At 37.4% G+C, this 27,981-nt stretch overlaps 1 protein-coding gene across 11 annotated transcripts in view; it reads left to right on the top strand.

The window, feature by feature from the left end:
• The first annotated feature begins 5,418 nt into the window (after positions 1–5,418).
• Positions 5,419–27,981, top strand: part of COMMD10 (COMM domain containing 10) — a 152,134-nt gene continuing 129,571 nt past the window's right edge. For 5 of the 11 annotated variants that reach the window (XM_072031601.1, XM_027446586.3, XM_027446585.3 and 2 more), the window contains exons 1-5: positions 5,419–5,572; positions 5,676–5,766; positions 7,540–7,650; positions 9,218–9,373; positions 23,801–23,911. In XM_072031601.1, the coding sequence (XP_071887702.1) occupies positions 5,541–5,572; positions 5,676–5,766; positions 7,540–7,650; positions 9,218–9,373; positions 23,801–23,911 (501 nt within the window). In that variant the 5' untranslated portion in view covers positions 5,419–5,540. Of the gene's footprint in view, positions 5,573–5,675; positions 5,767–7,539; positions 7,651–9,217; positions 9,374–23,800; positions 23,912–24,328; positions 24,405–27,981 lie in introns of all 11 variants that reach the window. The other 6 variants (XM_072031605.1, XM_072031604.1, XM_027446590.3 and 3 more) reach the window with 4 other exon arrangements.

Raw genomic sequence — 27,981 nt, 5'->3', positions numbered from 1 at the left:
TCAATCATCTTGGGAATCTGAAGAGAATCTGGGTGTTTTGGTCAGAAGCAAGTTGAATATGAGTCAGCAGTGTGCCCTGGGATCCACAAGAGATAACCATACCCTGGGGTGCAACAAGCATGACATTGCTAGCCAGTCAAGGGGAGGGATTGTCCTGTTCTGCTCTGAGGATGCTGGTGCACCCCCACCTCGAGTACTACGCATGTTTTTGGGCACCACAGTATAAAAAGTACATAAAACTGTTAGTGTCCAAAGGAGGGCTTCAAAGACATTGAAAAGTCTGGAGGGGAAGGTGTATGAGGAGCAGCTGAGGTGCCTTGGTTTGTTCAGCCCAAGCAGAGCAGGCCGAGGGGAGGCCTCATGGCGGCCTGCAGCTCCCTCAGGAGGGGAGCGGAGGGGCAGGCGCTGAGCTCTGCTCTCGGGACAGCGACAGGACCTGAGGGAACGGCATGGAGCTGGGACAGGGGAGGGTCAGGCTGGGGGTTAGGGAAAGGTTCGGCACCCAGAGGGTGGTCGGGCACTGGGACAGGCTCCCTAGGGCAGTGGTCACTGCACTGAACCATACAGAGTTCAAGTAACATTTGGATGATGCTCTCAGATATACAGTCTGATTTCTGGGTGGTCCTGTGCAGAGGCAGGAGTTGGACTTCCATGATCCTTGTGGGTTCCTTCCAACTCAGGATATTCTATGACTCTGTGATAAGAAGGCAGACTAAAACTGTCTCTCAAATCAAAGGACAATGTCACCGCTAAGTACTGCAACACAAGGGTTTACAGATAGACAGCTGTAGGAAGGCCATAACTTCTGTGTGTTCATCTGTTTCCATACTGATACATGGCAAAATAATGCTGACTTTTCCTTGTACAATGCTTGCAAATCCTTCCTGCAGAGTTGCACACTCAAAACCAACTTTTATTTTTTATTTATGTATAACTCATCTGATTTAAAGACTCCATGAGTATTCATCTACAGTTATATATGTATACTAGCATGAAATGAAATAAACACTCGGAATGGAACAGATTTTACCACTTTAAAACAATAGGCAGAAAACTGAGATATTTTTTTTTTCCCCAAAGCAAGCTCCCAAATCTTGTATGAAGTGCTACAGGATTCCTGTCTGCCTTAAGACCTGATTGATTCTAGGTAACTGCAGTAAAGTGACTGGTACTTGGATTACCTTTAGTGCTTCAAAATGATGGACAGTTAGTCCTGGGAGATGTCAGACCTGTGACTGCAGAAAGTCTAGATACTTCAGTCACAATGTCCAACCACTAAACTGTTCCTCCTGCCTTCAAATGAACTTCTGCATATTGGCACAGCGCCATTCAATTCTATTGCATTATTTAGAGAAAAATGAGTCCATGGCATTATTGAACTTACATTAGTATGTGCCAGCATTTGTTGAAGTAACTCTATAATTTGCCAGCCTCTGATTCATGCAAACACAGAAACCCATAAATTTTTTTTTAAAAGTACTTTGAAATCTTTTCCAGATAGTTTCCATGGTCTTTTTAACCTCCTAAAAGAGCACAACAGAACTTTATATACATTCAAATGAAAGTAGAATATAGAGTTGATAGAATTCAGTGGGAAAACCAGAAGAACTTGACTGAAGAAATACAGATTGATACTTTCTAGATATTTAAATATGCCTTAAATAAATATTTGCACCAAATTGATTACAGTTGTTGAAGCTCTGCTGAATTTCTTAGCTAGTAAGAGCAATACTGATTGTAGCTTTTCCTTTAACATGTTTTTCATAATCTTATAACATTGTTTCAGTGGATGATTTTGTTTGATTCCATTCTGTTAGAGAAATGGATACATCAAGTCTAAGCTAACAATTTTAAATATGCTAGAAGGCCACAGTTACATTCCATTAACTCTAGTTTATAATCTTCACATGAACCATCGAAAGATTTTCCATCCTATTATTTGTAGAGGGAAATATATTTTTTACCCACTAGCCTGACCATGCCAATACTGACCTGCTTTTACCTCCACTCAGGTGCAAATGTATGAATGCTGTTCCCTTACAGGATCATGTCTGTTCATGTTATAATGGAATAAATCGAAGTCCATTGTCCATGACCAAATCTCCTGTGTACTCACAGTTGCATTTCATTAAAGGAGTAGGCTGTGCAACTCTGATTTCTGTTGCGAGTGACGACACGATCCAAATAATTTTACTCCGTTCACATGAATAGATGTGAGTGTTCACATATAAGCATAAAAATAGTATATAATAAACTGACACATAGGACTGATAAAGTGAGAGTCCCCCACCCTTATTCAATTTGAGCAGAACCCTGTTGATTTTAACGAGATTACTCACTCAGTGGAACTCAAATAATGGCATAGAAAGAATGGCACATTGTTTCTTAATGGTAACAGTCATAGCCAGCAACAGGGAATTATTTATTTCCGACAGACATGATCTAACTGAAACACTTAAAATACATTTTATTTTATTTTTTTCTCCAACAAGATTTGCAGAATTGTGCTATTTAATATTAGGTAAAAACCCAAATTCAATTCCTGCCACACAATTTTATAGTTTGCTAACTGAAATTGCTTAAGCCACCTGTGAGATAATAGTTAGCAAATGAAAATTGATGTGAAACATTACTATTTTATTTTCACTGAGTTGTAGGACAATTATTTAGTCAGTAAATGTCAGGGACATTGTACAAATCATATCCTGAAGGAGTTCCAAACACTTTTGTAAAGAACCTTTAGAATTGTGGAAATAAGGAAAAATAACTGTGGTAACTGAAAATGAACAGAATGACACTGCAAATAACAGCCTGTGGCACTAAAAGTGGACCAAAAGGACACAAGAAAACAGAGCAAATTATATGCTCAAAGAAAAGAGGTACTGGTAGGCTTTCAAGAGCCTGTTATCCTCAATACTAGATAACCTTTACTCACATTCTACATTTTTACTGCCCACCTGTCTTGACAGGTTTTTTGTCTCTCTATGCTTTAAAACCTCTAATGAAAGAACTTTTTAAACTACCTTATGCAATACATTACAATGCTTAAATAACCTAGTGTAGAAAGTATTCTGTAATTCCTAACTTTACATCCTTTTCATGGTCTATATAGTCTGTTATCTCTGATAGTCATACAAGTATTTTAAAAAGAGATCATGTCAGAAAGAGATACCTAAATGCATTCTAGCTTAACAGTTAGGTGATGAGAAAAGTCTGTAAAATAAACCATAGGAAAGTAACACAAAGGTTTGTTCAATATTTGTGAAAAAACAGAATACACAGCTCAATTTCTGGAAATGCAAAGCAGGTGAGCCTGAGCTTTTCAAGACAGTTTTATTGCAGTAAGATTCCTAACTCTCATTGGCAGTTAAATGCTCTGAAATCTCAGTCACTGTGCTTAAGATTTTGTCATAGGATCTGAGCAGATTAATCTAATAGGCCCCACAACATTCATTTGCATGTCTAAATGGAACATTAGGGGTCAAAATTTGTTTTAACTATACGGATAGTTAAGGAAACTCATAAAATATGTTAAATTGGGTAATTTCACTAGCTCAGTGAAAAAAAATCTATTATTCACATTGAAAAATGTATCACAGATGTGTGCAAAGCAACAAGAAATGAATGGATGTACGTGTCATCATGACTTTTTATAATTTATTTTTATGAATAAATAATGCCTTTCTGGCAGTAGCCTGTAGTAGCCTGTAGTACTCATTGCTGTGTGTTATTTATTTTCTACACGTTTGGTACCCTTTAAGAAAAAAAGGCATGAAGAAAAAAACATTTAATTGTGCACTTGAGAGTACCACCTCAGGTTCACTTCATTATTTATTATTTCCAATCAAGTCATCTTATTCCCGTCACTGAGTCTTTGATCACAGAATCACATCAGCCTCCAGAGGTCTCTAGTCAAACCTCCTGTGTGAAGCAGGTCCAGGTCGCGCAGGTTGCTCAGGATCATGTCCAGATAACTTTTTAATGCTTATTGTTTTGGCTACTCATTTCAAACATTCATTTGATGCAGCAAAGCGTGAAAGAAAGCACTTTAAAATATTACAACTTATATATACATTTATAAAAGCAGAGAACTGGCAGCAAACCCGAGTAGCACATACCATACCTGCATCAGCTAGAACTTTTTAAAAATAAGTAAGCAATTGTCTAGACTTGCAGTCTCGCTTGCTCGTTTTGACTGAACAATGTTCATAAAATTCTGTTCTCCGGGGATACTTCCTAGAACACAAACTTACGTTATTCAGCATGGAATGAAATACTCATTTTTATTTTCCAGCCAAACAAATTTATCACAAGAGTAGTGCCTTTTCAGTGCTCTATAAAGAAAAACAGATGAAATAGTTGACCATAATTACATTTCAGCCCAGAACAATAGCATGACAAATGTTGCTGCCTTTAGTAAGAGACTGCAGGTCCACCTTCTGGTAAGAGTTAGGACACCAGCCCTCAGCCAGGAACTCTCACTGCAAAGCTCCAGCTGGGTACAGCCAGGGCTGCTGCTCCTCTCATGCTGACAATGGTTTAAGGAGGCCCCCATCTGCACAGGCCATGGCTGAAATCTCAGCTGACCTTCTGCCAGAGGGTGGGAAGGCCCTGCAGAGGGACCTGGGCAGGTTGGGTCCAGGTCCCTCTCAGGCAGAGGACAATGGGATGAGGTTCAACATGGCTAAGTGCTGGGTCCTGCACTTTGGCCACAACAACCCCATGCAGCGCTGCAGGCTTGGGGCAGATTGGCTGGAAAGCTGTGCAGAGGAAAAGGAGCTGGGGGTGCTGGTCGATGCTCACTTGAACATGAGCCAGCAGTGTGCCCAGGTGGCCAAGGAGGCCAACAGCATCCTGGCTTGTGTCAGGAATAGTGCAGCCAGCAGGAGCAGGGAGGAGATCGTCCCCCTGTGCTCTGCCCTGGTGAGGCCGCACCTTGAGTGCTGTGTGCAGGTTTGGGCCCCTCACTACAAGAAGGACATGGAGGTCCTGGAGCGTGTCCAGGCGGAGGGCACTGGGGTTGTTTGGTCTGGAGAAGAGGAGGCTCAGGGGTGACCTTACTGCTCACTACAGCTACCTGAGAGGAAGGTGTGGGGAGCTGGGGGTCGGCCTCTTCTCACAGGTAACTGGTGATAGGACCAGAGGGAATGGCCTCAAGTTGTGCCAGGGGAGGTTCAGGTTGGAAATGAGAAGACATTTCTTCTCAGAAAGAGCAGTCAGGCACTGGGACAGGCTGCCCAGGGAGGCGGTGGAGTCACCGTCCCTGGGGGTGTTCAAGGAGAGGCTGGATGTGGTGCTTGGGGACATGGTTTAGTGGGTGACACTGGTAGCAGGGCGATGGTTGCACCACATGATCTCGGAGGGCTTCTCCAACATTAACGATCCTACGATCCTATCATCTACCACTAAAATCCCGCCCACCCCTCGCCCCCACCCCGCCTCCCGCCATTTCCCCCCGGCGGAGCCCCTTCACGGCACCGCCCCGGGCGGCGCTTGGCCCCACCGCGCCGCCGTTGCGGGGCGGGGCGGCAGCGGCAGCCATGGCGGCGCCCGTCGTGCCGGAGACCGACAGGTAGCGGCTGCCCGGCACCGCCACCGCCACCGGGGCGGGACCCGCCGACCATCCCCCCCCCCCCCCTCCTTCTCCTCTCATCTCCTCCTCTCCTTCCCCGCAGCATCCGCCGGGCCGTGTCGCTGCTGAACGCCGTGGACCCGGGCCGCTTCCCGCGGCTGCTGTCCCGCCTGCTGCAGAAGCTGCACCTGAAGGTCGGGGCGGGCGGGAGGGGTCCCCATGGACGGGTCCGGGGCCGGGGCTGTGCCCGCAGGAGGGGCCGCTCCGGTGGGCGCCCCCTCTCCATCCCCCCCCCACCTCCCCGGGCCGTGCTGTGGCCGTGGGCCAGAGCCTGGGGAGGGGTGAGGTCGAAAAGAAGCCGCAAACAGGCGCTTTTGTCAGCTTTTCCTGCCAGGTTTTGTTGTGTTTTTTGCTGGTTTCGTTCACTTCTTTCAGCGGCGTGGCAGAAGGAACGTCAGGAGTCCGTTTCGCCCCACGGTCAAAAAGTCAAGTGGAGTTTAAATCTGGTTTTGACACAAAATGTTGCAGGGGGAAACAACGAGCAAAGTGTTAAAACAGAAATGATTTTGTTGAGGATTTCTTCCATATATATGTGTATATATACACACACACACACACACACATATATATATATATATTGTATATATACATATATATATATATACACACATATATATGGAAGAATGTGTGTATATATATGTATATATATGTATATATATACATAAATATAAATATATACATATAAACATAAATATATACATATATATACATATGTGCATATATATGTACACATATATGTACGTATGAATATATGTATTTGTTTATATGTACATATAAATATATACATATATACACAATATATATATTTATAAATAAATATATATATTTCAGTGTCACATTTTGCATATTCCCTTATTATTTTTTATTGTTTAGAAAGAAATAAGAAAGCAAACACAATCTGCTTTACGTACACATAAACACTAAAACATCACAGGTTAGAAGTAGCGCTGGCAGAAAATAAAACCTTACTACAGGTCATAGCTCCGAGGCTGTAAGGGCTATTTGGATTATTTGCTGTGATTCCCGATTTCTCCCTACCAAAATTACTAGCTTGCATGCTGCTGATATTGCAGTGTGGTTTCTAATGATTGAAATAACATTTCCATTTTGATATTCTTGCTACAAACTCTAATCACTGAAGTTTTTTTCTGTAATTGCCTCATTTTGTTTATTCTGACAGCTCAATTGCTTTTTTTTTGTGGAGCTTTGCAGTTTTGGCTTATTAAGTGGCCTAAATATGGTGTTTTGATGTTTGTAGCATCAACTATTAGTAATTACATTTGAAAAGATGACAATATCTGCATTTAAATTACTCTTTAATTTACTGTAGTATAATAAACATAACTGCTGTATTTAAAAGTACAGCACGTTCTTAGTAATATTCAGTAATATGGTGTGCTATAGATTGTACTGAAATCTGACTTTCAAAACAGCTTACATTAGGGCTTCATTTTCTCTGTAACAGCGTAGGCATTTTTCAAAAGGAGAATCTGGAGTGGAAGAAGCCTGCATAAGTAACTACAAAACTGCTTTGCCTTCAGTTTTCTTTGGAATAGTGCACTTCTTACTTTTCTTCCTTTTACTTGTAAAAGTTTATTGGAGACAATCTGATGTAGTCAAAAGATATGCATTTCCTTAGTAGCTCTCAAGTTAAGTAGAAAGCATTTTCTTGTGGTGTTTTTAAATTGATTGTGATAAAAGCCCACAGTATCGTGTAAATCTCATATTCATTGAGATAAAACATTGTATTACGTTGTCTTTTTCTACTGGAGAAGGGCTTTACTTTATCCATTTAGAAAAACAGGACAAATACTATGCTTATAAAAATGTGGAGAAAGCTTTTCTTTGGGCAAATATGTTTATGGCGGCCAAATGGAATGTCAGCAGTAACTATTTTTGTGCTTCAGGCTGAAAGTAGCTTCAGTGAAGAGGAAGAAGAAAAACTTCAAATCGCTTTTTCATTGGAAAAGCAGGATCTTCATCTAGTTCTTGAAACTATATCATTCATTTTGGAGCAGGTACATCATTTTTATCATTGTCAATTTTTAAATATATATTTTTTATCACATTGTGGATTTAAGATATAGATGTGAAGCTAAAAAGTAATTTGTGAAAACACGTATCTGTAGTAAATTATGCATATCTTGTGGGCATGATTTTACAGCTTTAGTTTGCACACTTTGCTGATCTGAATTGGACTCACTGCATTTGTGGGATGAGTTTCTAAATAAAGTAAATAAAGGCGATGGAAACCGCCTCTGTATGGCTGTGAGGGAAATACTGGTAATAAGGTGTAGTCTTTCCTCTTATTTGTAGGTGAGCAGTAAAAGAGCTGTAGTTCTAGTGTCTGTATGAGTAGGTGACCGCATGGTGTACAGCTAGGGGACTTTTACACAGTCCCACTGTTTCTACTGTGGTTTGCCACTCAGCCACCACTCAGGTGGGTTGCCAAGATACGACATTTTAAATAGGTAACTTTATCTTAGAGGTTGAGACAGCTGCAGTGTTGTTGATACAATACCATGCAAGTACAGTGAGTGCAGTCTGTGTTGGGCATGCAGATGGCAATCAGGTATGCCATGAGATGTGAATCGTCCTTTCCTGCACATGTCAATTTAACATGAGTTAGCTTGGTTAACATATTCCACGATATTAAAAAGAGAACAAACAGACAGTGAATGCATGAGAAGTTAAAAGAAACACTGGTCACATCCAGACTGGAATTTCGAAATTTCATCTCAGCCAGACAGGAGTTTACCTGTATTATTCTCTGTTCTTAATTTAATTTGTCTACTTTAGTATAATTACTGCAGGTGGATAGAAAGAGTAGTTATGCGTTCCAGGTCTTACTGTTTTTTTCAGTTAAAAAAAAAAAAAAGTACTGATCAGTCCAAAGAAGATTCTCAGGTGTGATACATGTTACATGAGGACACTTCTATGTTCCAACTGATTTTTTTTTTTTTAAATAGCTGCTTGTTTTGTCAAAGCATACATTTTTTAATAGCCTTTTGATCTATATGGACCCACAGAAATAAGGCTGCTGCATGGTTTTTGCTGTATGTGTTGATTTTTTTTTTTTGGGGGGGGGGGTGGGGGGGGGGAGGGGAGGAATAGGGGAGTTTGAGAGGCTGATGGAGTCCTGTTTTTAAAGTGGAGGCCAGTCTATGATATAGAATGTTTATCAGTAAAATCGATGCTAATGTGGGTGTAATTGGGAAAAGCTGTCCTTTTTTCCTGATCACAGTTGGAAGCCTTTTTTTTTTTTTTTTTTTTTTCAGTGATGGCAGCTTTAGCATATTTACAGTGGAGAAATATAGAGGTATACTGAGATGTAGTCTACATATACATTTTTCATAGTTTGTCTGTCTTGAGGAGACTCATTTGTAATACTGCACTTTGAGATATAATTGGGATAGTTACGCTCTGCTCAGTGAAAGGGTTAATATGAACAGGGTATTTGCAGTCCCACAGTAGAGTTGCTAATAAAAATCTTGGGTGGATATGATGGCCATCTGTGGTAGAATTTTGCTGGCACAATTTGTAGAACAATACTTCAACAATAGCAGTTATTTTTCATTCATACAGGCAGTTTATCACAATCTGAAGCCTGCTTCACTGCAACAACAGCTGCAAAGTATTCACCTGGATCAAGACAAAGCTGAAGCGTTTGCCAGTGCATGGGCAGCTGCAGGTCAAGATACAATTGAAAAGTTCAGGCAGAGGGTTTTGACCCCTCAGAAGGTAATTTATTTATTTATTTTTTTAATTTAAGAGAGTAAAGCTATATAGCTGTGTTTTAAAGCAAGAAGTCTAAAATACAAAATTGATGACAAGTCAAGGTGCTGAAAAACAAAACAAGAAGGGTACTTATTAGGTAGTGGATAAATGTGGTCAGGGTAGTGAAGTTTCATTGTATCTTTAGGTGTAAATGTACACATCTGTGAGCAGGTATAACATATGGTGATTCTTAATAAGCCTTCAGCTGCATTACGAGATGTGTATACAAAACTATCAGTGTCAGACAGGATCAAATAGTTCCACAAAACTGTTGAACCTAATTGTTCTTGCTTTACTTTTATTATTGCTATATATCTTGCTAGTATAAGATTGAGTTTGTTACTCTATGATTTGTTTAGTGAAAAGTACATAGGAAATAAATTTGATAGATAAGGAATACATGGTACACTGACAAAATCAGAACATAGTTTGTAGCAGCTTTTAAACTTTTGGGTGTAAAATGCACATTTTGGGAAGACAAGGCATGTCAGTGACAAAGTCTAAAGATATACACGATTGCATTGCAGTTGATTTTTTTCCAAGTACTTAAACTTGATCATTTGAAAAACTGGGTAATTTTAGACACACAACTTGTAGAGTTCTGCACATAAGAAAAATATACTAACTCGTGAAACTAACCAAGAAAATGGCTGATAATAACACATACACCAAAAAAGAAGAGTTGCACATAATATTTTTGGCTTCTGTTTTATTTTATTTTATTTTATTTTTTTTAATAATATTTACCATTGCCAAGCATACAACTTTCAGAGTTTAAATGGTCAGAGGTACGCTGATTGTATAGGTAAGTATGACTTTCCATTTGAGAGAAGTGAGCAATCTGAAAACAAAGTGGAATTATAAGTTTGTACGGTTAACTACTCAGAATATAACATGTGCTCAGAATGGGAGGTAATTCTGAAAGTACTGCACAAGAATTTTCTTGAGACAAACTATGCAGTGATCTCTGTTTTGTTGCTTGGTTTTCAACAAATGAGAATCTAGTGCAAGCAACTTTGGTCATCATTTATTTGGAATACTAGCTATGCTAGAACTTGTACCCTTCGCACCTGTGGTCCTTCTGTGACTTCCTTCGGGGATGACATTTCTGTGTTTGCATCTGCAGTTTTGTGTGAGGCCTGCAACATACAATACTTCTGGTGTGTTTTATGGCTTTGGAGACTCTTTGTGCCTTCACCACCATCTCATGTAATGGAATAACACTTGCTAGTGCTTTACATCCCATAGAACGTAGTTTTAAACTGTCATTTGTAATTACGCTTGCACAAAAGCAACTATAAAAATACAGTGTCATTCGCTTTTTCTTTTAACATTATTTACATAACTAGCCTGGATTACAAGTTGAGTATCAGCTCAAGTATGAATGTATGCCTTAAGGTGTAGTTTAATTGAACTGCTTGAATATACTTTCTCAGTATGTTTTGAAAAACCTGTGAAGTCTTTATTCTGTAGACTTCAGTGTAGTGAAAGACTATGAAGTTCAAGAGAGCATTTCCATAGCCAAAGGATTAAATTCACAGAGCTAATTGCTAAAGCACAGTATTTTTTTTATTTTTTTTCTGCTAACAAGGCATGTAGGAGGAAATATTTAGGGATAACAGAACAGGAACTAGTGATCTCCTTATAAGACACTACAAGGTGATTCATAAGACTATGAGTGTAGTAGATGGCTGCACAAGGCTTTCATTTATTCCCCTCTGTATTCTGTAAGTAGTTGTATATTAGCACATATTTGCTATGTTATCTTGGTGCACATTGAGAAATAGTGGGCTAAGTATTGTCTTAAGATATATTGTAGCAGCAAACACTATAAATTTTCATCAGTATCTCTTGAACTACTTTTTAAAAAAGTTGAAATACTGGAAAACACTTAGGGACTGATTGTTTTTTAGATTGGTTTTACAATTTAGATTTTCAGATTGATTTAGAGATTATGTTAGCTTCTTTAAAGAGGTGTATCTAACTACTAATACTCTCTGGAATGTATATATGTTTAAAACATTGTATAAAAGACCTGGTCCCATAAATGTGCCCTCCATATATAAGTACTTTACAAACTTGTTTATGTGGCTGTGTGCAAATTCCCAGTTTGCTCACTTCTCCCACAGAAGGAATATGTATATATGGCAAAAGGAAGTGACAGTTCTCTCCTCATACTTGCCACCAACATAATTGCAAAATAGTTGAGGCTGGCAGGGACCTCTGGAGGCCATCTGGTCCTCAGGCAAGGCTACGCAGAGCAAGCTGCCCAGGACTGTGTCCAGGACCGTGCCTAGGTGGCTTTTGAAGATCCAGAGGATGGAGACTCCATAGCCTCTCTGGGCAACTTGTGCCAGTCTGGGCTCAAGCACCCTCACAGTAAAAAAAAAAAAGTGTATCCAGATGGTCAAGGGAACTTCTCGTGTTTTGGTTTGTGCCCATTGATTCTTGTCTGGGCACTGGGCATAACTGAAAAGAGCCTTGCTCTTGCAGGGAGGAGGATATTTGCACCCCCCATTTCAGGTCTTCATATATACATTGATAAGATCTCCCTAAGCCTTCTCTTCTCCAGTCCCTTCATCATCTTCATGGCCCTTTGCTCGATTCTCTCCAGTATGTCCATGTCTCTTATGTGCTGGGGAGCTCAGAACTGGAACTGGCACTCCTGGGTGTGCATTCACTAGTGCTGAGTAGAGGAGAACGATCGTGTCTGTTCACCTGCTGGCAATGCTTTGCCTGATGCAGGCTCAGGACACCACTGGCCCTCTTTGCAGGAAGGGTGTGTTGAAGGCTCACGCTCAATGTGGTGACCACTAGGACCCACAAGCCATTTTCTGCCAAGTAGCTTTCTAGCTGCTTGCCCCCCTCCCGCCCCCAGCCTGTACTGGTGCCTGGGGTTGTTCCTTCCCAGGTGCAAGGCTTGTTACTTCCCCTTGTTGAATGTCAAGAGGCTTCTGCCAGCTCATCTCTCCAGCCTGTTCAGATCCCTCTGGATGGCAGCCCGACCCTCTGGCATCTCAACCATTCCTCCCATTTTTTTGTCATCTGCTGACTTGCTGCAGGTATGTTCCTCCCCTCCCCATCAGCCAGATCATTATCAAAGAAGTTAAAGCGGGACTGGATCCGGTATTGATCCCTTAGGTACACCATTAGTTACTGACCTCCAACTAGACATCACGTTACTGATAACCACCCTCAAAGCCTGGCCATTCAGGGCTGTTTTGGTCTGTTTTACTGTCTCCTCATCCAGCCTGTACTTCATCAACTTCTCTGCTAAAGCGTTAGGGGAGATGTTGTTGAAAGCCTTTCTGAAGTCAAAGTAAACAATATAACTGCTTTTACCTTGTTTACCAAGCCAGTTGTTTCACTGTAAAGGCTTATCAGGTTGCTCAGGCATGACTTTCCCATTGTGGACCCATGCTGGCTACTTCAGGTCACCCTTTTTGTTCTTTATGCACCTGGTAATGGCTTCCAGGATTAGCTGTTCCATCACTTTCCCAAGGATTGAAATGTGGCTTCCTGGCCCATAGTTCCCTGATTCCTCCTTTTTGAAGATAACATCGATGTTTGCTTTTTACAGGAATCTTGAATTTATTTTTTTAATTTCTTTGGTTTTCAGACTCACATTTATTCACGCTCTGTTTATGGATGAAGCTGAATTCACAATGATGCGTTTTTGGTCAAATCTTGTGCCCTGTAGTTTCATTGTTGATTCAGATTCTAGGAATTTAGGAGCTACTGTATGGAATGAGAAAATCTGTTCATTGTGTCTCCTGCCTTTGGCACCTCAGCTGGAAGTGTAGCAGTAGAATACTGAAGTTAACCTATTTGATGGAAAATTGCCTCGCTTCGTGACTTAGAAGCTCTCTTACATCCCTAACACTGATTGCTTACCACTTGTGAAATATCCTGCTTAATAAACACAGAGGTTTCAGATTGTGTACTGGCAGGATTTCTGATTTTTTACCACTTGAGTGCAACTTTGCTAAAGTGATATGTATTCATTTTAAAAAAAAAAACAAAACAACAGTATGCCTGTTAGCTTTTGATTTAATTGGTATTGCTTTTTTATTATGAGAAGTAGTAAAGAATAGTGCTTTTTTGTTGTTTTTCTTTAAATCTACATCATTTGATTTCTTACTCTGTCATTCTGTGGAAGTCTACTTGTAATCCTTTCTGATATGTCTCTGACATTTCTGCTGTATTTTGAAAGAAACTAATATGAATACAATATTCAATGAGCTTACATAAAATATTATTGTTTTTTGTAGTGGCTTTATAATATATATGTTTTTCTTTCATACTATTAAAAAGAGGCTTTCTGGTTGTCACTGCATATTTGGGAGGGACTTCTACTCACCTGTACAGGTGATGTTGTACACAAGGAGGTCCAGACACAAACCATTCATTTCTACTTTTAGGCAACATAAAATGGTTATCAGTTTTGGAGGTATGCTTTACACTTCAATCACTTGGAACTTTCAGATAAACTGAAGGAATAGCTGTGGATTGAGTGATTTATGGCCAAAATTAGTGGGTAGCTCACTGTCCAGTATTATTATTTCATAATACTAAGAATTAGTTTTGCTCACCACTCTTCTGGGAGAGTAGGCTTGCATCATTTAGCTTGCAGCAGTGCTTAGCTTTGGACTTCAGACCACTAGCTGTTAGGGGAAGTAACTTCTTACAGATATTTCACTAGTATCTATGTGCTTATAGTGTTTCTCTTAAGCCAAAATTGCCTGCAAGGTGTAGTAGTCTTCTGATTTCTGGGTCTGAGAGTTCTGTGCAATAGACATATGTGATAGTATACTGGCTGATAGCTTCATTAAGATGACAAGCCAAACTGAATTTGTTAGCACAACAGAACGATTATTTACCAGAATACTGCTTAGATGAAGAATACCAGTCTTTTCTATGACATACTGAACACTGCTTCTAATTGGTAGAAAAAATGTTATTTTTTGAACATAGGTGTTTGAATCTCTTGGTGTGGACTGCTCTGTTGTCCTGAGAGATGAATTCAAACTGTAGAGTTAAACTAAAGCTGTACTGTTTAATAGTATTTATTTTCTCACTTGATCTTTTCATTTTTATTCACTGAACTATAGTCAATCTTCAGCTGTTCAGGGTTATTAATTATGTGTATTCTCCTATTGTGTTAACTGGTTCTTTGAATGTTTACTCATACAGTAGTCCCTTTATCATGTTATTTCTGCTGGGTAATGCAATCCCAATCAGCTGGAATGATGTTATTTGTATCAGTTTTTTTGTTTGAAGGCATTCTTAATTTGGCCCTTGGAATGAGAGTCAGTGATAAATCTGATGCAAGTCTGATCCATTTTTTAAATCTTTGGTAATGTATCGGTTCAGAAATCAGGACACATGGATCAGATTAAAAAGTATTTTTTCCTCTCTGTGAAGAAGAGCTAGCTTTTTAGTTAACTCTGAATTCTCATGGCAATTTTCCATTGATTCATTTTCCTTTTCTCCAAAAAACAAAACAAAACAACCCCCCCAACCAAATAACAATAACAGCAAAAAAAACCCACCAACAACAAACCCAATAAAGCCCCCAAATCACTTATGTTCTGTATAATTTTTTTTCTGTTACTGTGTAAATCTATCTGATTTAAAAGGTAGGTCGACCTAAATTCCTCACAGGCTTGTTGTTTTGGGAAACTGTTCGTGGTATCTTTAAAATATGCATAATAAAAAATATAGTCCTATGTTGCCAAGCAGGAGAAGTTTTTTATAGTATTCAGACAGCATTACTTAATATAATGATGTGTGGGAATGCAACTAGTGAAATTACATTTCTAAAACTCTTGACAGAGCTGTCAGTTCTGTAGCTTGACTTACTGTTTGAAACCATATGGGAAAAATTCTGAAAGCCGTATTCTCAGAAACTGGTCTTGCTAAGGGATGTATTTGTAGTGTGAATATACTAAATTCCCTCTGCTTAAATGCTGGCAAGTCTATAGAAGTATTTCTCTGAAACACACGCATCCTAAGGTTGTTACAACAAAGAACAGGAGAACTGGGGCTGTGTGCTGTATTTTAGGGAAAAATACTTTTTGATTTTGGAAGACCTGCAAAATAAGGAGGAAAACGGCTTAAGCAGAAAGAAAATGTCTTTCAGGTTCTGTTTAGTTCTTGTTTCACTAATTATTCTTACAGTGACAAAGGTCACAAGAGAGTGTTGTCCCTATGGGCATTGTCACAATGAATTGTGAGCCAACCTGCATGATACAGTGCCATTACAGACAGTGGCAAAGAAACACAAATGATGAAAGATGCAGTAAAGACATAATTCAATGCCTACTGAGATTCATTTCAATAGCCAGCTACAGCACAACAGAGTTGCTTTTATTATTCATAATAAAATATGGATATTCGTATTTTATTATTTATATTCCACTCAAACAATATTTTTAATAGTTTACAGGTTTTAGGTACTGTTTCTTCAGGATTTTTAGTGAGTATCTTCCTATCCTTCATACCCCTTCCATTCTCTACCAAGTAAGTGTAAATAGTAAAGTTTAGAATGTACATTTTGAGAATGTTTACTGAAACATTTCTGTTTTTACAAGCAAAATAGCTCTTTCAAGGTTAGAATTGTGTGCTATGCAAATCTCATTTAGCTTCTTGTGTAATACAAACTGTAATTTTTTTCTTTAATATGCAAAAGAGCTTTTGAAATGGGAGGTTGATTCTGGTTTCCAGGCTTGCAATGACAGGTAATTACTAGCATACTTTTTGTGGCTAATAAGAACATGTATCATATCTCTAAAATCTGCCTGACTTCATCTTTCCACCACTGGATCTTTCTGTGTGTTCTTCCACTAGGTAAACGAGCCAATCAGCTATCTTTTTCCATATAGGTGCTCATAGACTGGTGTACTTCTTTATTGCCTATCTGTGTTCATAAGTTCTCAGATAGTGCCAGACAGAGTACAACAATACTTTTATCTTTTCCACAAAGTGAATCTCTAAATACTATGAATTTGGAAGCTGTTTCTAATGTTTGTCATGGTTGCTTTCTCTTTGCTTATAAGCTAGGTACTTACCAGGTAAAATACAGGTAAAGATGAAAACCTCCAGTAACCTAAATTAGGGAAAAGTCTTTTGAAGTTGTTGCTGCTTAGCACTAGACTTGTACCGATTTCATGTCATATTATTTCTTTCGTTTCTTTTCTTCTGAAGTTTACTGGTACGTTTTGGTGTGTATCTTTTACTTTTTAAAATTCAAAGATTAAAGAAGTGAGGGAGGGTTTTTTTGGATATTGAACTCAGAATTCTGAAAACTGTCACTTTTTCTGGCATATGTGCTACATGAGGATTGCTGAAGAGAAATAAGACTTGATCCTTTCAGGGAAAAAAGAAAAAAAGGAAATCAGAAGAAATTAGCACCAGTAACCACCTAGGAGAGCGCCAATCTTGGATGAAGAATCCAGTTCATTTTACACACTCAACAGGTTTTTTTTTCCTTTTAAAATAAAATCTTTGTTTATTTTTCTGTTTTTAATATGGTAAAGTCTTAATCATCAAATTCTCATCAGCAGTCGTTCATCCAGTAGGGTGATGAATTTATAAATACAGTATACCATTAATTTTTTTATTGCTTTTTGAAATGTGGTAGAAGACTATAGTCAGAAACTTTATGAAACTTAAGTGAAAAGCCATTAACTTGCATGAAAAGCCATTAATGCACACCTTGGTTTTGTCCTTCTGGTATCTCCTCTGCACTAACATTCTTTTACTACATTTAAGAAAAGAACCTTTGAAGGAGTTTATAGTTGAGTGCATATCATCTACTGCACATTCTGAATTTGCCAGGCACCGCTTTAAAATGTCTAGTTGTTTTTGCTCACATTGATATGATAAGATGCTGTTTCTTGAATCTTATTTCTCTAGTTACCCTACATCTACTTTTAAAAGCATCTATTACTGGCAGGTTTTCCTTTCCAAGTAGCTCATTTCAGATGTATAAATCAATTTGTTCTATTGTGTTCTCTCCTATAGCATTAGTTACTTAACTACTACAATAATAGAAGGTTAGAATTTAGAATGTTAAATTATCAATATTTACTTCGGACTTTATTAAAATAGCCTTTAAGCTAAGTGAACATTCCATTATTGATGTAATGAACTTGTATGTAAACTGATATAATGCTTCTGTAGATGTACATTGGTAGAAATAGATGAGAAGAGTGTAACTGAAAAATAATGATGTTGCATTGTGTATTTTTTTGTTTTCATGTGGAAAAAGCTGTATAAAATTGAGTATGTAGACCTTTTTCGTAGAGATATAAAAGACATAATCTCCTGTTCAGTAATATTTGAGTTTTCACAACTATTTGAACTGAAATGCTTCTCAAAATAAGGATTACAGTATTTGAATACGAATTGGGTGGGTCTACATACCAGTGGACCATGAAACTAATTTCTACAGCCTTCCCACTTTTTCTGAAGTAGTTTGGGCCTCTGTGTTTTCCACAGAAGACTAGTATTTTCTGTGATACCCCTAGAGAATGAGTCAATAATAAGTTATTTTTGGCTTTCTATTCCTATTACATGTTTAAAAAGAAAAAGAAGTAACTCAGATGAAGTCAATTACACTCCTTCATCCTGACCTCAAATTAATCAGCCTGTCTCTGAGGGAAAGTAATTACAGATGCATGTAAACTACCTTGAAAGGGCTTTCTGAGGGTCGACTCAATGTAAAGAGGCTTGAATGTTAGTTCTCAGCTGTGGAAATCTAAAGTGTTATTCTGTGCCATAGGATGTTATTCTGTAACCAAGAGCAGGAATGTCCTTTCTAATCAAGTCCTTCAGCACCACTAATACCACAGAAGAAGTAGTACTATTAGAAGTACTCAGATCTTTGCCAAGACTTGAATTTTTGGAAGGAGTGGTAAGATTTATTTTGAGTTGTGCTTAAATTAGTAACTGTGTCACTAGAGGCCAATTCAACTGAACTGATTAGTGCTTTATGAACTGGATGAGTAAGATTTAGTGTCATACTGTAATTACATTAGTACACTTTCTTCTCCATCACAACTCTGTGATCTAGTTATTTTAAAGGGTACTCTTACTGGTTCTTAATTCTGACTGTGGGCTACAAGCCCAGTTTGCTTTAAAATTCTCATCAAGCCATATCACTCATGTTGAAAAGCTTCTGCAAGCCCTTAGCAACTTCAGGCTAATGAAAACCTTTTGCTGTCTATAAAGGCATATGTTGTTGGGTATTTTTGTTGCATTTTTTTTAGAAAAACAAAATCTAAACCAAAACCAACTGGCAGTGAAAAACTTCCTCTCATATAGCAGTGGAAAACAACATTAAATAGGGATCCTTCAAATACCAACAAAATTATTGAACAATTGTATTACTTTTTTTGGTTTTCAAGCATTTCCAAATATAATGAGAGGAACCCTTTGGCAGTTCTGAAAAATGCAAGTAGCAGACTCCCAAAATTGCATATACTGGTTTGTTTATGCTTTGTTCCTTTCATGTGCTGAGCTTTCATGAGCTCCATAAACATAAAATTACAGAACAGTGCTACAAATTCAGAATTATTTCCACATTCACTGTGCAAATGACTTGTTAACAAATGTTAAATTTGGAATTCTGTTTTTCTCACTTTTTAAAAAACTATTTAGATGTAACTCATAATTTTGAGATGTCTTTATTGCTCTTTGCTAAATGCTAATAAGCATTTCTGTCTCTCCCTTTAGAAATGCATGCACTCATTTGTTTATTTGAAATTCTAATCATAGATATGCCAGAAACATTAAGAAACATAATATTTCCTGTAGAAAGTTTATCTACAGTTGCTTGTTAGATCACGTTTAATGTATAATGCTGATAAATTTTATTTAGTTGTACGTTCTGAATCGTGTGTGTTCTGAATATATTGCTTTTAGTCTAACAGTAACTGAAAACTATGGATGTATGTTTCACTGTTATGCAGAAATAAAGTACATATTCTGTGAAGGGACACCAAGGTGTTCTGAAAGCAGCAAATACAGCCAAGTGAATGGAGTGCAAGAATGTGAATCATATAACTAGGTCTTCATGATATGTTAAACTTAGTTGTAGCGTGTAACAATCTGAATGTCTGGCCATTTTAAAAGCTGTGATCTTGTTGGTTTTATGTGTCCAAGCAGCGTTTCCAGGCTGTAAGTCTCACAGATTCAGTGTTTTGTTTACTCATTGTTGCTGCTGTTTTCTCTAAAGTCAGTGCCTACAACACTCTCAGTGAGACAAACAGATGCCAAATCATGGATTACGCATGAAGGAAAAATCGTGGTTTGCATGGCATTATGACATCCTGTTCGCACTGTGCTGAGAAGTAAGCTGGCTGTTGCCACATCAGTGAGTTTTGATGGCAGTCCTACTTATTTTGTATGGTTTCTGTAATGATCTGTTATGATATTGGATGACCTTCTGATAGCTTTACCTTCTAGAAATAAGGCATTTCCCATTTCCAGTTTCCCATTTAAAACTGAAACAAAGTCCTTGTGGGTGCAGGGAATGTGATGTTGATACACTTCAGAAGCCTCAAATTGAAAAATATCCATACTTTTCTCTGCTGCAGTATCTACTGAGCCTTTAAATATCTTTTCCCTCTCCACCCTTAAAAATAGTAGGCCCTGCTCCAGGAGTTTAGAACAGCTAAAATGGAAAGTATTGGAAAAGATGTTTTAGGTGCTTATGCAATCTCTGAATTTCTATTTCCACTTTAAGTTCTCCCTTTTTTTTCCCCTCAATTCTTCCACCTAGTTTCTTTTCTCAAATTAAGTTCTATACTTTTTTTTTTTTTTTTAATTTCAATGTGAGTTTGTTTCTCAGTCACTCTGGTTGTGTTCTCAGTCCTGAAACTGCAGGCCGACAGCATGCCTCTTCTGGACATCCAGCCTGCCCTTGCTCTCAAAGCCATTAACTCTGATAGACTGGCTCGTGCATAGTTAAGATGTTTTGTCCTTGATGTTCTTAGCCTAAATTCTTTTGCCAAAGAACACTTACTTGTTTTCTCATTAAGTAGTATACGATAAATAATAATAAATAATACATCTTTTCATCATTGAGAAAGGAAAAGTATCTTCATTTTTGATAACCAGTGTATAAACGTGTAATACTTATCTGATTACTTGAATTTCTCCTTGTTTTCATTTTAATTTGCAGTAAAGTATGTGGGCAGTCAAAAGTGAAAGTGGAGGAATGTGGTGAAAATATGTGGGAGAGAAATAATAATATGTAAAGACATAAAGTGATGAGGGAAATGGTGGATTCTGTTGATGTTTTTCTTGGCTTTGCAAAATTATCTTTTGGTTGGAGATCGTGATTACAGTTCGTATCAGGGAAGCTCTGAAAAGATCAGATCCTCTTATATTAGGAGAACTGATGGCTTGCTGGTGTGAATCTGCCTCCAGGGCAGGGATAGATGGGCACAGAGAATCAATATGTTTGTAGGGAGGGCACGGTTTGTTTAGCAGTGTAACATCTTTTTTCGTGGCCCCTGGGCACTAGAAGGAACAGAGTTGTGTGTAAGTTCAGAAGCCCAGGCAGAACAAAATGGAAATGGAAGCATCCTCGTGTTTCTGTTGCTCTGAGTCATTTGCAGTAGGATTCACAGAGCATATACGAAGGGCTTTCATACATGTTTATTATTGGTTTTATTAACTATAGACATTTTTTTCCATGTCCTTGTTTTCCAGCCTGCACCTGTTTTTTGTTTTCTAAACATAACTCTAAGCTTAAATAAGTGTCGATGAAAGCTTACAGAGCTAAACAGTGGTTATTGTTGCAGTGGCAAGGTAGCTTAAATATGTCCAAACTACTGATAAGAAAACATAGAAAGAAGCTAAAGGACTACAGTAATGAGAGCCGTAGCTTTATTTCCATGCTAGTTCTGGAGAAGTACCTCCCTTCCAATAAATGCTTCTCACATAATGTAAGTGTCAATGTTATCAAAGGTTCTGGCACTATATAGTCTCTTCCAGTGTTTTATTTTCTGTAGCAAGTATCATGTTAGAACTGAAAATAATTTACAGTCCTTTAATCTTTTGAAGAACTTGGCCCTAAAACATTTACCACTTCATGTCTTCCAAAGGCTGTGCCTTGACACAAATACCATGCAGCAACATGTCACCACTCTCAAAAGGTTAATTGATATTTCAGAACGTTGAATGTCTGTGTAAACATGACCACAGCCAAATACATGTTCTGTTTTTCTTTCAAGAACATAAATAGGCAGACTATTTTGAAGCCTTAGGCAGCATGCTATCCATTAATCAAAAGTCATTCTCATACAACTATATTTAGAACAGAAAAGACACATGGAACACACACAAAAAGTAATTTTAAGGTAAAGCAATAATGAAAAAAGAGCTATTGCTGCTATACAGCTATGAACTCCTACCACAATGCTGCCACATATCTTGTGTTTCTTCTGAGCCTTCTACAATATTCCTTGATAGATGTGTATTAAAAGTGAAATAGAAGACATAAATCTGAATTTCCTTACTACTGATGGTATGTTTTTCATGCTACATACAGTACACTGTTTAACAGCTTTAAAAAAGTCCTAAAAATCAGTCTTCCTCAGATATTGTCCTTGTCTCTAGTGGCAATGTTTTATAATCCTGGATAAGCTGCTTGCCTCTCTAAGCCTTGGTTTCTGTATTACTATAATAAAGTGTTTAAGTAGTGATAGAAAGTCCTTTCTAAATAGCGGAGTGCTAGGCTTGAGCTTCAGTGATGAGCTATCACATTCCAGAGCTCGCTCACTCTCTCCGTGTTTGGCCATAGTGGTTTGATAGATGCAGGTGGTTTTATCAAAATAGCTAGTATTTTTTTCTGTTGCCTGGTTTGGACTGCTCCCATAGTTCATTTGTGTCCTTCTCTGTTAACCGTTATCAATATTGATAGGGTTCCTGAACTGAATTTTTCCTTCCACTTGATACTAAAACTTACAGTAAGGCAAGGTGCTGAGGTCTTGTTGTTCCTGAGAGGACCAGAGGTTATTTCTTCATTTACTTCATTGAAGTTTGCGGTGAGAAAAAGGTTTTCCATCTGTGCCGTTAGCATAATTTCTTGGTATATTTAGGAAAATTACAGATACTGGCTAGCTCAGGGTCCTTGTGTATTTGTCAGTGCTTTTAATGACTGACATAAGCACTTCCTCAGATATAACCGTGCTTTTGGATTGATGTACTTTTGAGTGGGATGAGTGCCTTAGTATTTCGATCAACCAATAGAAGTTCAGAAGCAATCAAAACAGAAAATTGGGTTAGAAAACTAATCTGTTTTTAGGATTTATAAAGTTTATCTTTTAAAGCATCATTAATTAGTTCATAAGCTTTGGGTATAGTTACTAAAGCTCCACCTACCACAAAATGACCTAGACCAGATTTACAGTGTTTTAACTATGCCTGTATGTGTTATAAGCATAGTTTTCCTTGATTAAATTATTATTATTAATTTTTAACCACAGAATGAAGGCTGAATAGGCAATGCACAATATAAATGGTACAGTTACAGTAAGTTTAGGATGTTCTGTCTTCGGGCCGTTCCCATGAAAGATGCTCCCACCATACACTCCCTGTCCTGTCTTTCACCTAAGGATTGCTGTCACTGCAGGAGAACAGGACATGCATTGGCTTCTCTGTTGTGTTCCCACCACAGTGCCTCTGGGGTGGCTTTATGCTGTTGACTTTAGCTGAAGTGTTGGACTGGAAAGAGATTAACTGAGACATGGCAAGCTTACATTTTTACTCAGTGAGCCACAATATTTACTAGCAGAGTGGGGAGAGTAGACTGAAAAACGCTTGTATGGAGATTAACTTGCCAGATGGTGAGATTATATATTTCTACTTATCTTTATTCAAGAAGGCTAGGTAGGTTATTTCTTGAAAGGCTTGTAATTCTGTTCTTACGTGCTTTGTTTTTCTGTAAGTTATAACTTGATAGTGTTTGGATTACACTAGAAATCACAATTTTTAGGTGGATTAACATTTACTGGTTATTTTATTTATTTCCTAAAATAAATAAAATAAAAATAGAATCCTGTACTTTAATCAACTTTTGCAAGAAGGGGGAATCCAACCTAGTTTGGATATTTAATTTTCTCTTACAGATTAGTTTCAAGTATAAGTTACTTTTATTTTTGATGGTCACAGGCAGTTTAAACTGATGGATTTGCTTCTAACTCTTGCAAAATTTATCTTGGAGTCCAGGAGAATTTGCAGGATATGCATTGTATAAGAATGGTTAACACTTGTGGAGCATGGCATTGTGTTTGCTGACAGGCCATTCATAGATACTGAAAGTTGACCTCCCCAGCATATCTACACCATCTGATTGTAATCTAAATTTGTATTTTATAGCTTGAAACAATTGGATGGCAGCTTAATCTTCAAATGGCTGAATCCATGCAAGCAAAGCTGAAATCTCCTCGAGCTGTGCTAGAGCTGGGTGTTAGCAATGAAGATTCAAAGGTAAGAAAATGTGCTTGGCAGAGTTGGAATAAATTGTGATAATGGCCTTATATTTGAAGATTTGATGCATCAGTTGGAACTCTTGATTATCATTAGTCTCTCACCAGTGTTTTTCATATTTATATTTTGTAAATCTACATTATTAAATGACTAATCAATTGGAATTGTGAAGTACTGATGTAATGGTATATACTTTAAGTAGACTGTGGAGCTGACAGCTGTGTTAATCAACTCCGGGCTATGATGTAATGGAGAAATACCAGGAAATATGGCTATTTGGGGTCTATAAAATGTCTTTATATATATATTTTATTTTTAGCATATAACTTGTGATTGGTACTTAGACTTATAATGCCAAGTTCCTTTCTGCCTTCTATCACATTTGTAGTTATATAAGGTATTACTCGTCACTTGCAGCGTTTCTGTGCTAATGATGCATCTGTATGAATACAGCATGCAAGGACACAGAAAGCCAATATTTGGAGATTTTAAGGTAAAGCTTTAAATTCAAGGTTTTTATTGACTGATGGTGCTTCTGTGCCAAAACATACAAATAAAGGTCATTTTGATTCATAAAGCTGTGTCTTAGGTTAGTTAGCATGTTTTAAGCTAAGCACATAAATGTTTGTTCACCTTATCTTGCTAATATAAATTGGAGTCTTTGCTGCTGTTATATCTGTCAGACAATGAAGGAGTTAATATAAGGTTTGAGGGGAAAAATCAGAACTCAGTTCTGCTTTTGTGTTGCATTTCATTTGCATCTTACTAATACAAGTTGATGTTCTAATATGTGGTAGAATAAAAGAATACATGGCTTATGTTTGTGCTCCTCATGAACACCTGCAGTAGCTATATTTTTTAAGCAGTTCACTGCAATCCATCTTATTGAAAGGTAAATATAGAAACCAGATAATATTTTATGCTAAACTGCATTGAGCAGCACTGCATACAGATTCAAATCATTGACAAAATAATTATAAGAAAACATGAGAAAAACAGGATGTTTTCACATGACAGAGAAAGTTTGCCTATTTTCTTTGCAAACAGAATTCAGGAAATATTTTTTTGATTGTTTCCTCTTGATTTTTGTGGATACAGTTGAATATCCGTATAAGAATTAATTTGCAATAGTTACAAGCCTAGAAACAAGAAAAACATACTGATGTGCTCACATTTCAGACACTAAAATTTAAAAATTCAGGTTCGTCTCAATATTATTAGTAGTATTATTAATATAATTTTTAACTGAATGATTGTTCTTACATCTTAGTAAAGAATTGGTTTGAGATTGGATAATACTTCCCTGTAAACTGACCAAAAAGATCAAAGATAATTAGTTTTTGTGCAATATTTTGCATCATCATGATGTTTTTGTAGAGTAAGTATTAAATACCTGTAAAACCTAAATACAAGTTGGTACTTCTCTTTTCTTTTCTCCCCAGACTTATGTATGTGGCTTTTGCACAGAAATCTGGCATGAGTTTAGTGCATGTGTTTGCAGTGATTGTTTTCATTTGTCACTAAACCTTTTTTATTTTTATTTTATTTTGTCTGTCTTTTTTTCTTTTTTCTTTTTTCCAAAATAACTTGTGGAGGGAACTACTGACTTTTTTTCGAGAAAGACAAACAGCAAAACGCTGTTATAGGAGAGCTTTTGTGGTTTGCTCACTAGGGGACAGTAGTGCTCTTCGTCACACATCGCTCTCTCTGCTCTTTTGAGGTAATATTCAGAATCAATTCTGAAGTCAGTAGTTGTGGGAAGCGTTAAGTGTTTACATTTCTAATCAGTATGTAACAATAGAGGTTTGTCTTGTCCATCTACATAACTAGAGCCTATTATTAAAAAATGTACTGAGCAAGGTAAATGAAATTTGCCATTATTTCCACTTACACTAACCGAAAGTAATTTGTACTAATACATTAATGTTTACTACAAGTCACTACAATTAAGGACCAATTTAATCATTTTTTTTCTCAGAAGCTGACATTTAAAATTACTACTTAAATTACTTGTCTAGCAGAAGTAGTCAGAAAAACATGGATATATGAAAGATACTTCTGCTTCATGAACTAGAATGAGTTAGAGGATCCACTATTTGAGATATATACATAGAATATTTTGTCAGCTTCATGTGAAATGCAGAGTAGTGTAGGTATTATACCTTCAAAATTCAAAAGCTAGGTGCTCTGTATTTTTTTGTCAGGTGATTTAAGCTATTAGTTAAGTTTGCATTGCCTGGGAAATATTCTGCTTGTGATTAGTAGTGATTACGATCAGATCACATGATTTTTTGGTGAGTACTTCTTGTTTGTTAAATTTTGTTGTTTGTTTATAATCCAGATTTTAAATTAGGTTTGTTGTGGATCTAACAGATGTTTTACATATGTTGTGTAAAGCTTTTCTGTGAGGTGGTTAACCGCTGTCATGAGTTACCCAGAGAGGCTGCAGGGCTGCCAGTATTGGAGATGTGTAGGAGTCAAGTGGAGAGTGCTTTGAGGGATCTGACCTAAGTGTGGAGCTAGCCCTGCTGCAGAACAGGGTTTGGGCCAGGTGGTCTGCCAAATGCTGCTTCCCAGATCAAGTTCTGTGGTTCTAAGCCGCTTTGCAATTTGGTGGCTGATGGGGTTTTGTATAAGGATGGGGAAAAAAAAAAAGTTTCAATTAAAAATCCAATTAACAACTCTTATTACAATGATTCAGAATTTAAAATGTTTAATTGCATTTCTCAATCTGAGGGAAATGAAATTTCTGTGAAGTAGACACACTAAACAAGCTAATATGATAAGAAACATCTTTTTGAACTGCAAGCTCCTTTTGCTTCCATTCTGACAGTTAAGGAAACATTTAGAAATAACCATTTACAAACCGATATGTGTTGAGGTCAGCTGTGTGTGGATACTGTCTTTAACAGTATAATTTGTTTTTAAGTTTGTTGTGTTGATGAGTTGCAACAACAGTTTGGGGGCTTTTTACAAACCTAGTAGTGTTATTTTTTGGCTATAGCTAGCCAGTAGAGGGAGTACAAATTAATAATCCTGATAATGTGTGCCAATTATAATGCTGATTTGCAAACAAAGACTGATCCTATAATGTAAGTGCTGCGTATATTTAATATCTCTGTTTCCTCCAGTAGTTTATTTAATAATTATCCATATAGGCATACACTCGCACGTTCTTTCCCACTGTTAATAACAGTAGTTCCTTAGGCTATTTTGAAAAGAGCTTTCTAAACAACTGGGATAATTCTCCATAACCACAGGAGCCATACACAAAAAATCTTTTGTAGTGGAGGTTGTTGAAAAGGTCTGTGGGCTTCAGAAATGTCACATCATCTGTGCTGAATATCTCACCAGAGGAATGTGAGAAGTAAGACTGTGTTCTTAGAATTTCTGCTGTGCTTCTTTGCTAGCAAGATTCAGTAAGACACTTTAACAAAGAAGATATTTAGTATTGTGTATTTTTTGTACATAATCTACAGTCAGCATTTATGCTTGAAAATCATCAGGATAAATTAACTATTATTGCCCAGAATTCTCTCAATAGTTATGCAATATTTTTGTAAAGTCATTCTACAGATTTCATTAAGTTCTCTAATTCAATTTTTTTTTTCCTCTGGAAGGTTTTTTTTTTTTCTTTCTCCATTATTTCACATACAATTTTCTTTTTAAACTGCTAAAGACTTCTTGAGGGAGTGATTTTTTTTTTTTAAGTGAGTATGGAATAAGTGAGTGAGTAAGGAATCCTATGTATAGGATTCCTACTTAAAGTTCATTAGTCTGATTATTTTGTTTCTTCTTTATACTTGTATTTGAAGAATTTTGTTGTAGGGTTTTGCCTGTCAATGTAATACAAAGACATTCTTGAAAGTCATAAAAGTGCTGGTTTATTTAACCTACTGATGTAATACTTTTAAAAGGAGGTAGATGGTATTAAACTGTTACTGTTATAATATAATTTTATTTAATTATAATTAATTTCCCTTGAATCTCTAGCTGCTTTAAGAGGAGAAAATAACAGTGGAAATATTTTAAATTATTTCTTCTGCAGCCATTTGTTTACAGTCAAAATA

This window comes from Anas platyrhynchos, chromosome Z (genome assembly GCF_047663525.1).
Source record: "Anas platyrhynchos isolate ZD024472 breed Pekin duck chromosome Z, IASCAAS_PekinDuck_T2T, whole genome shotgun sequence".
Lineage (NCBI taxonomy): Eukaryota > Metazoa > Chordata > Aves > Anseriformes > Anatidae > Anas > Anas platyrhynchos.
The sequence above is the reverse complement of the archived record's forward strand: the minus strand, read 5'-3'. Positions and strand labels throughout refer to the sequence as shown.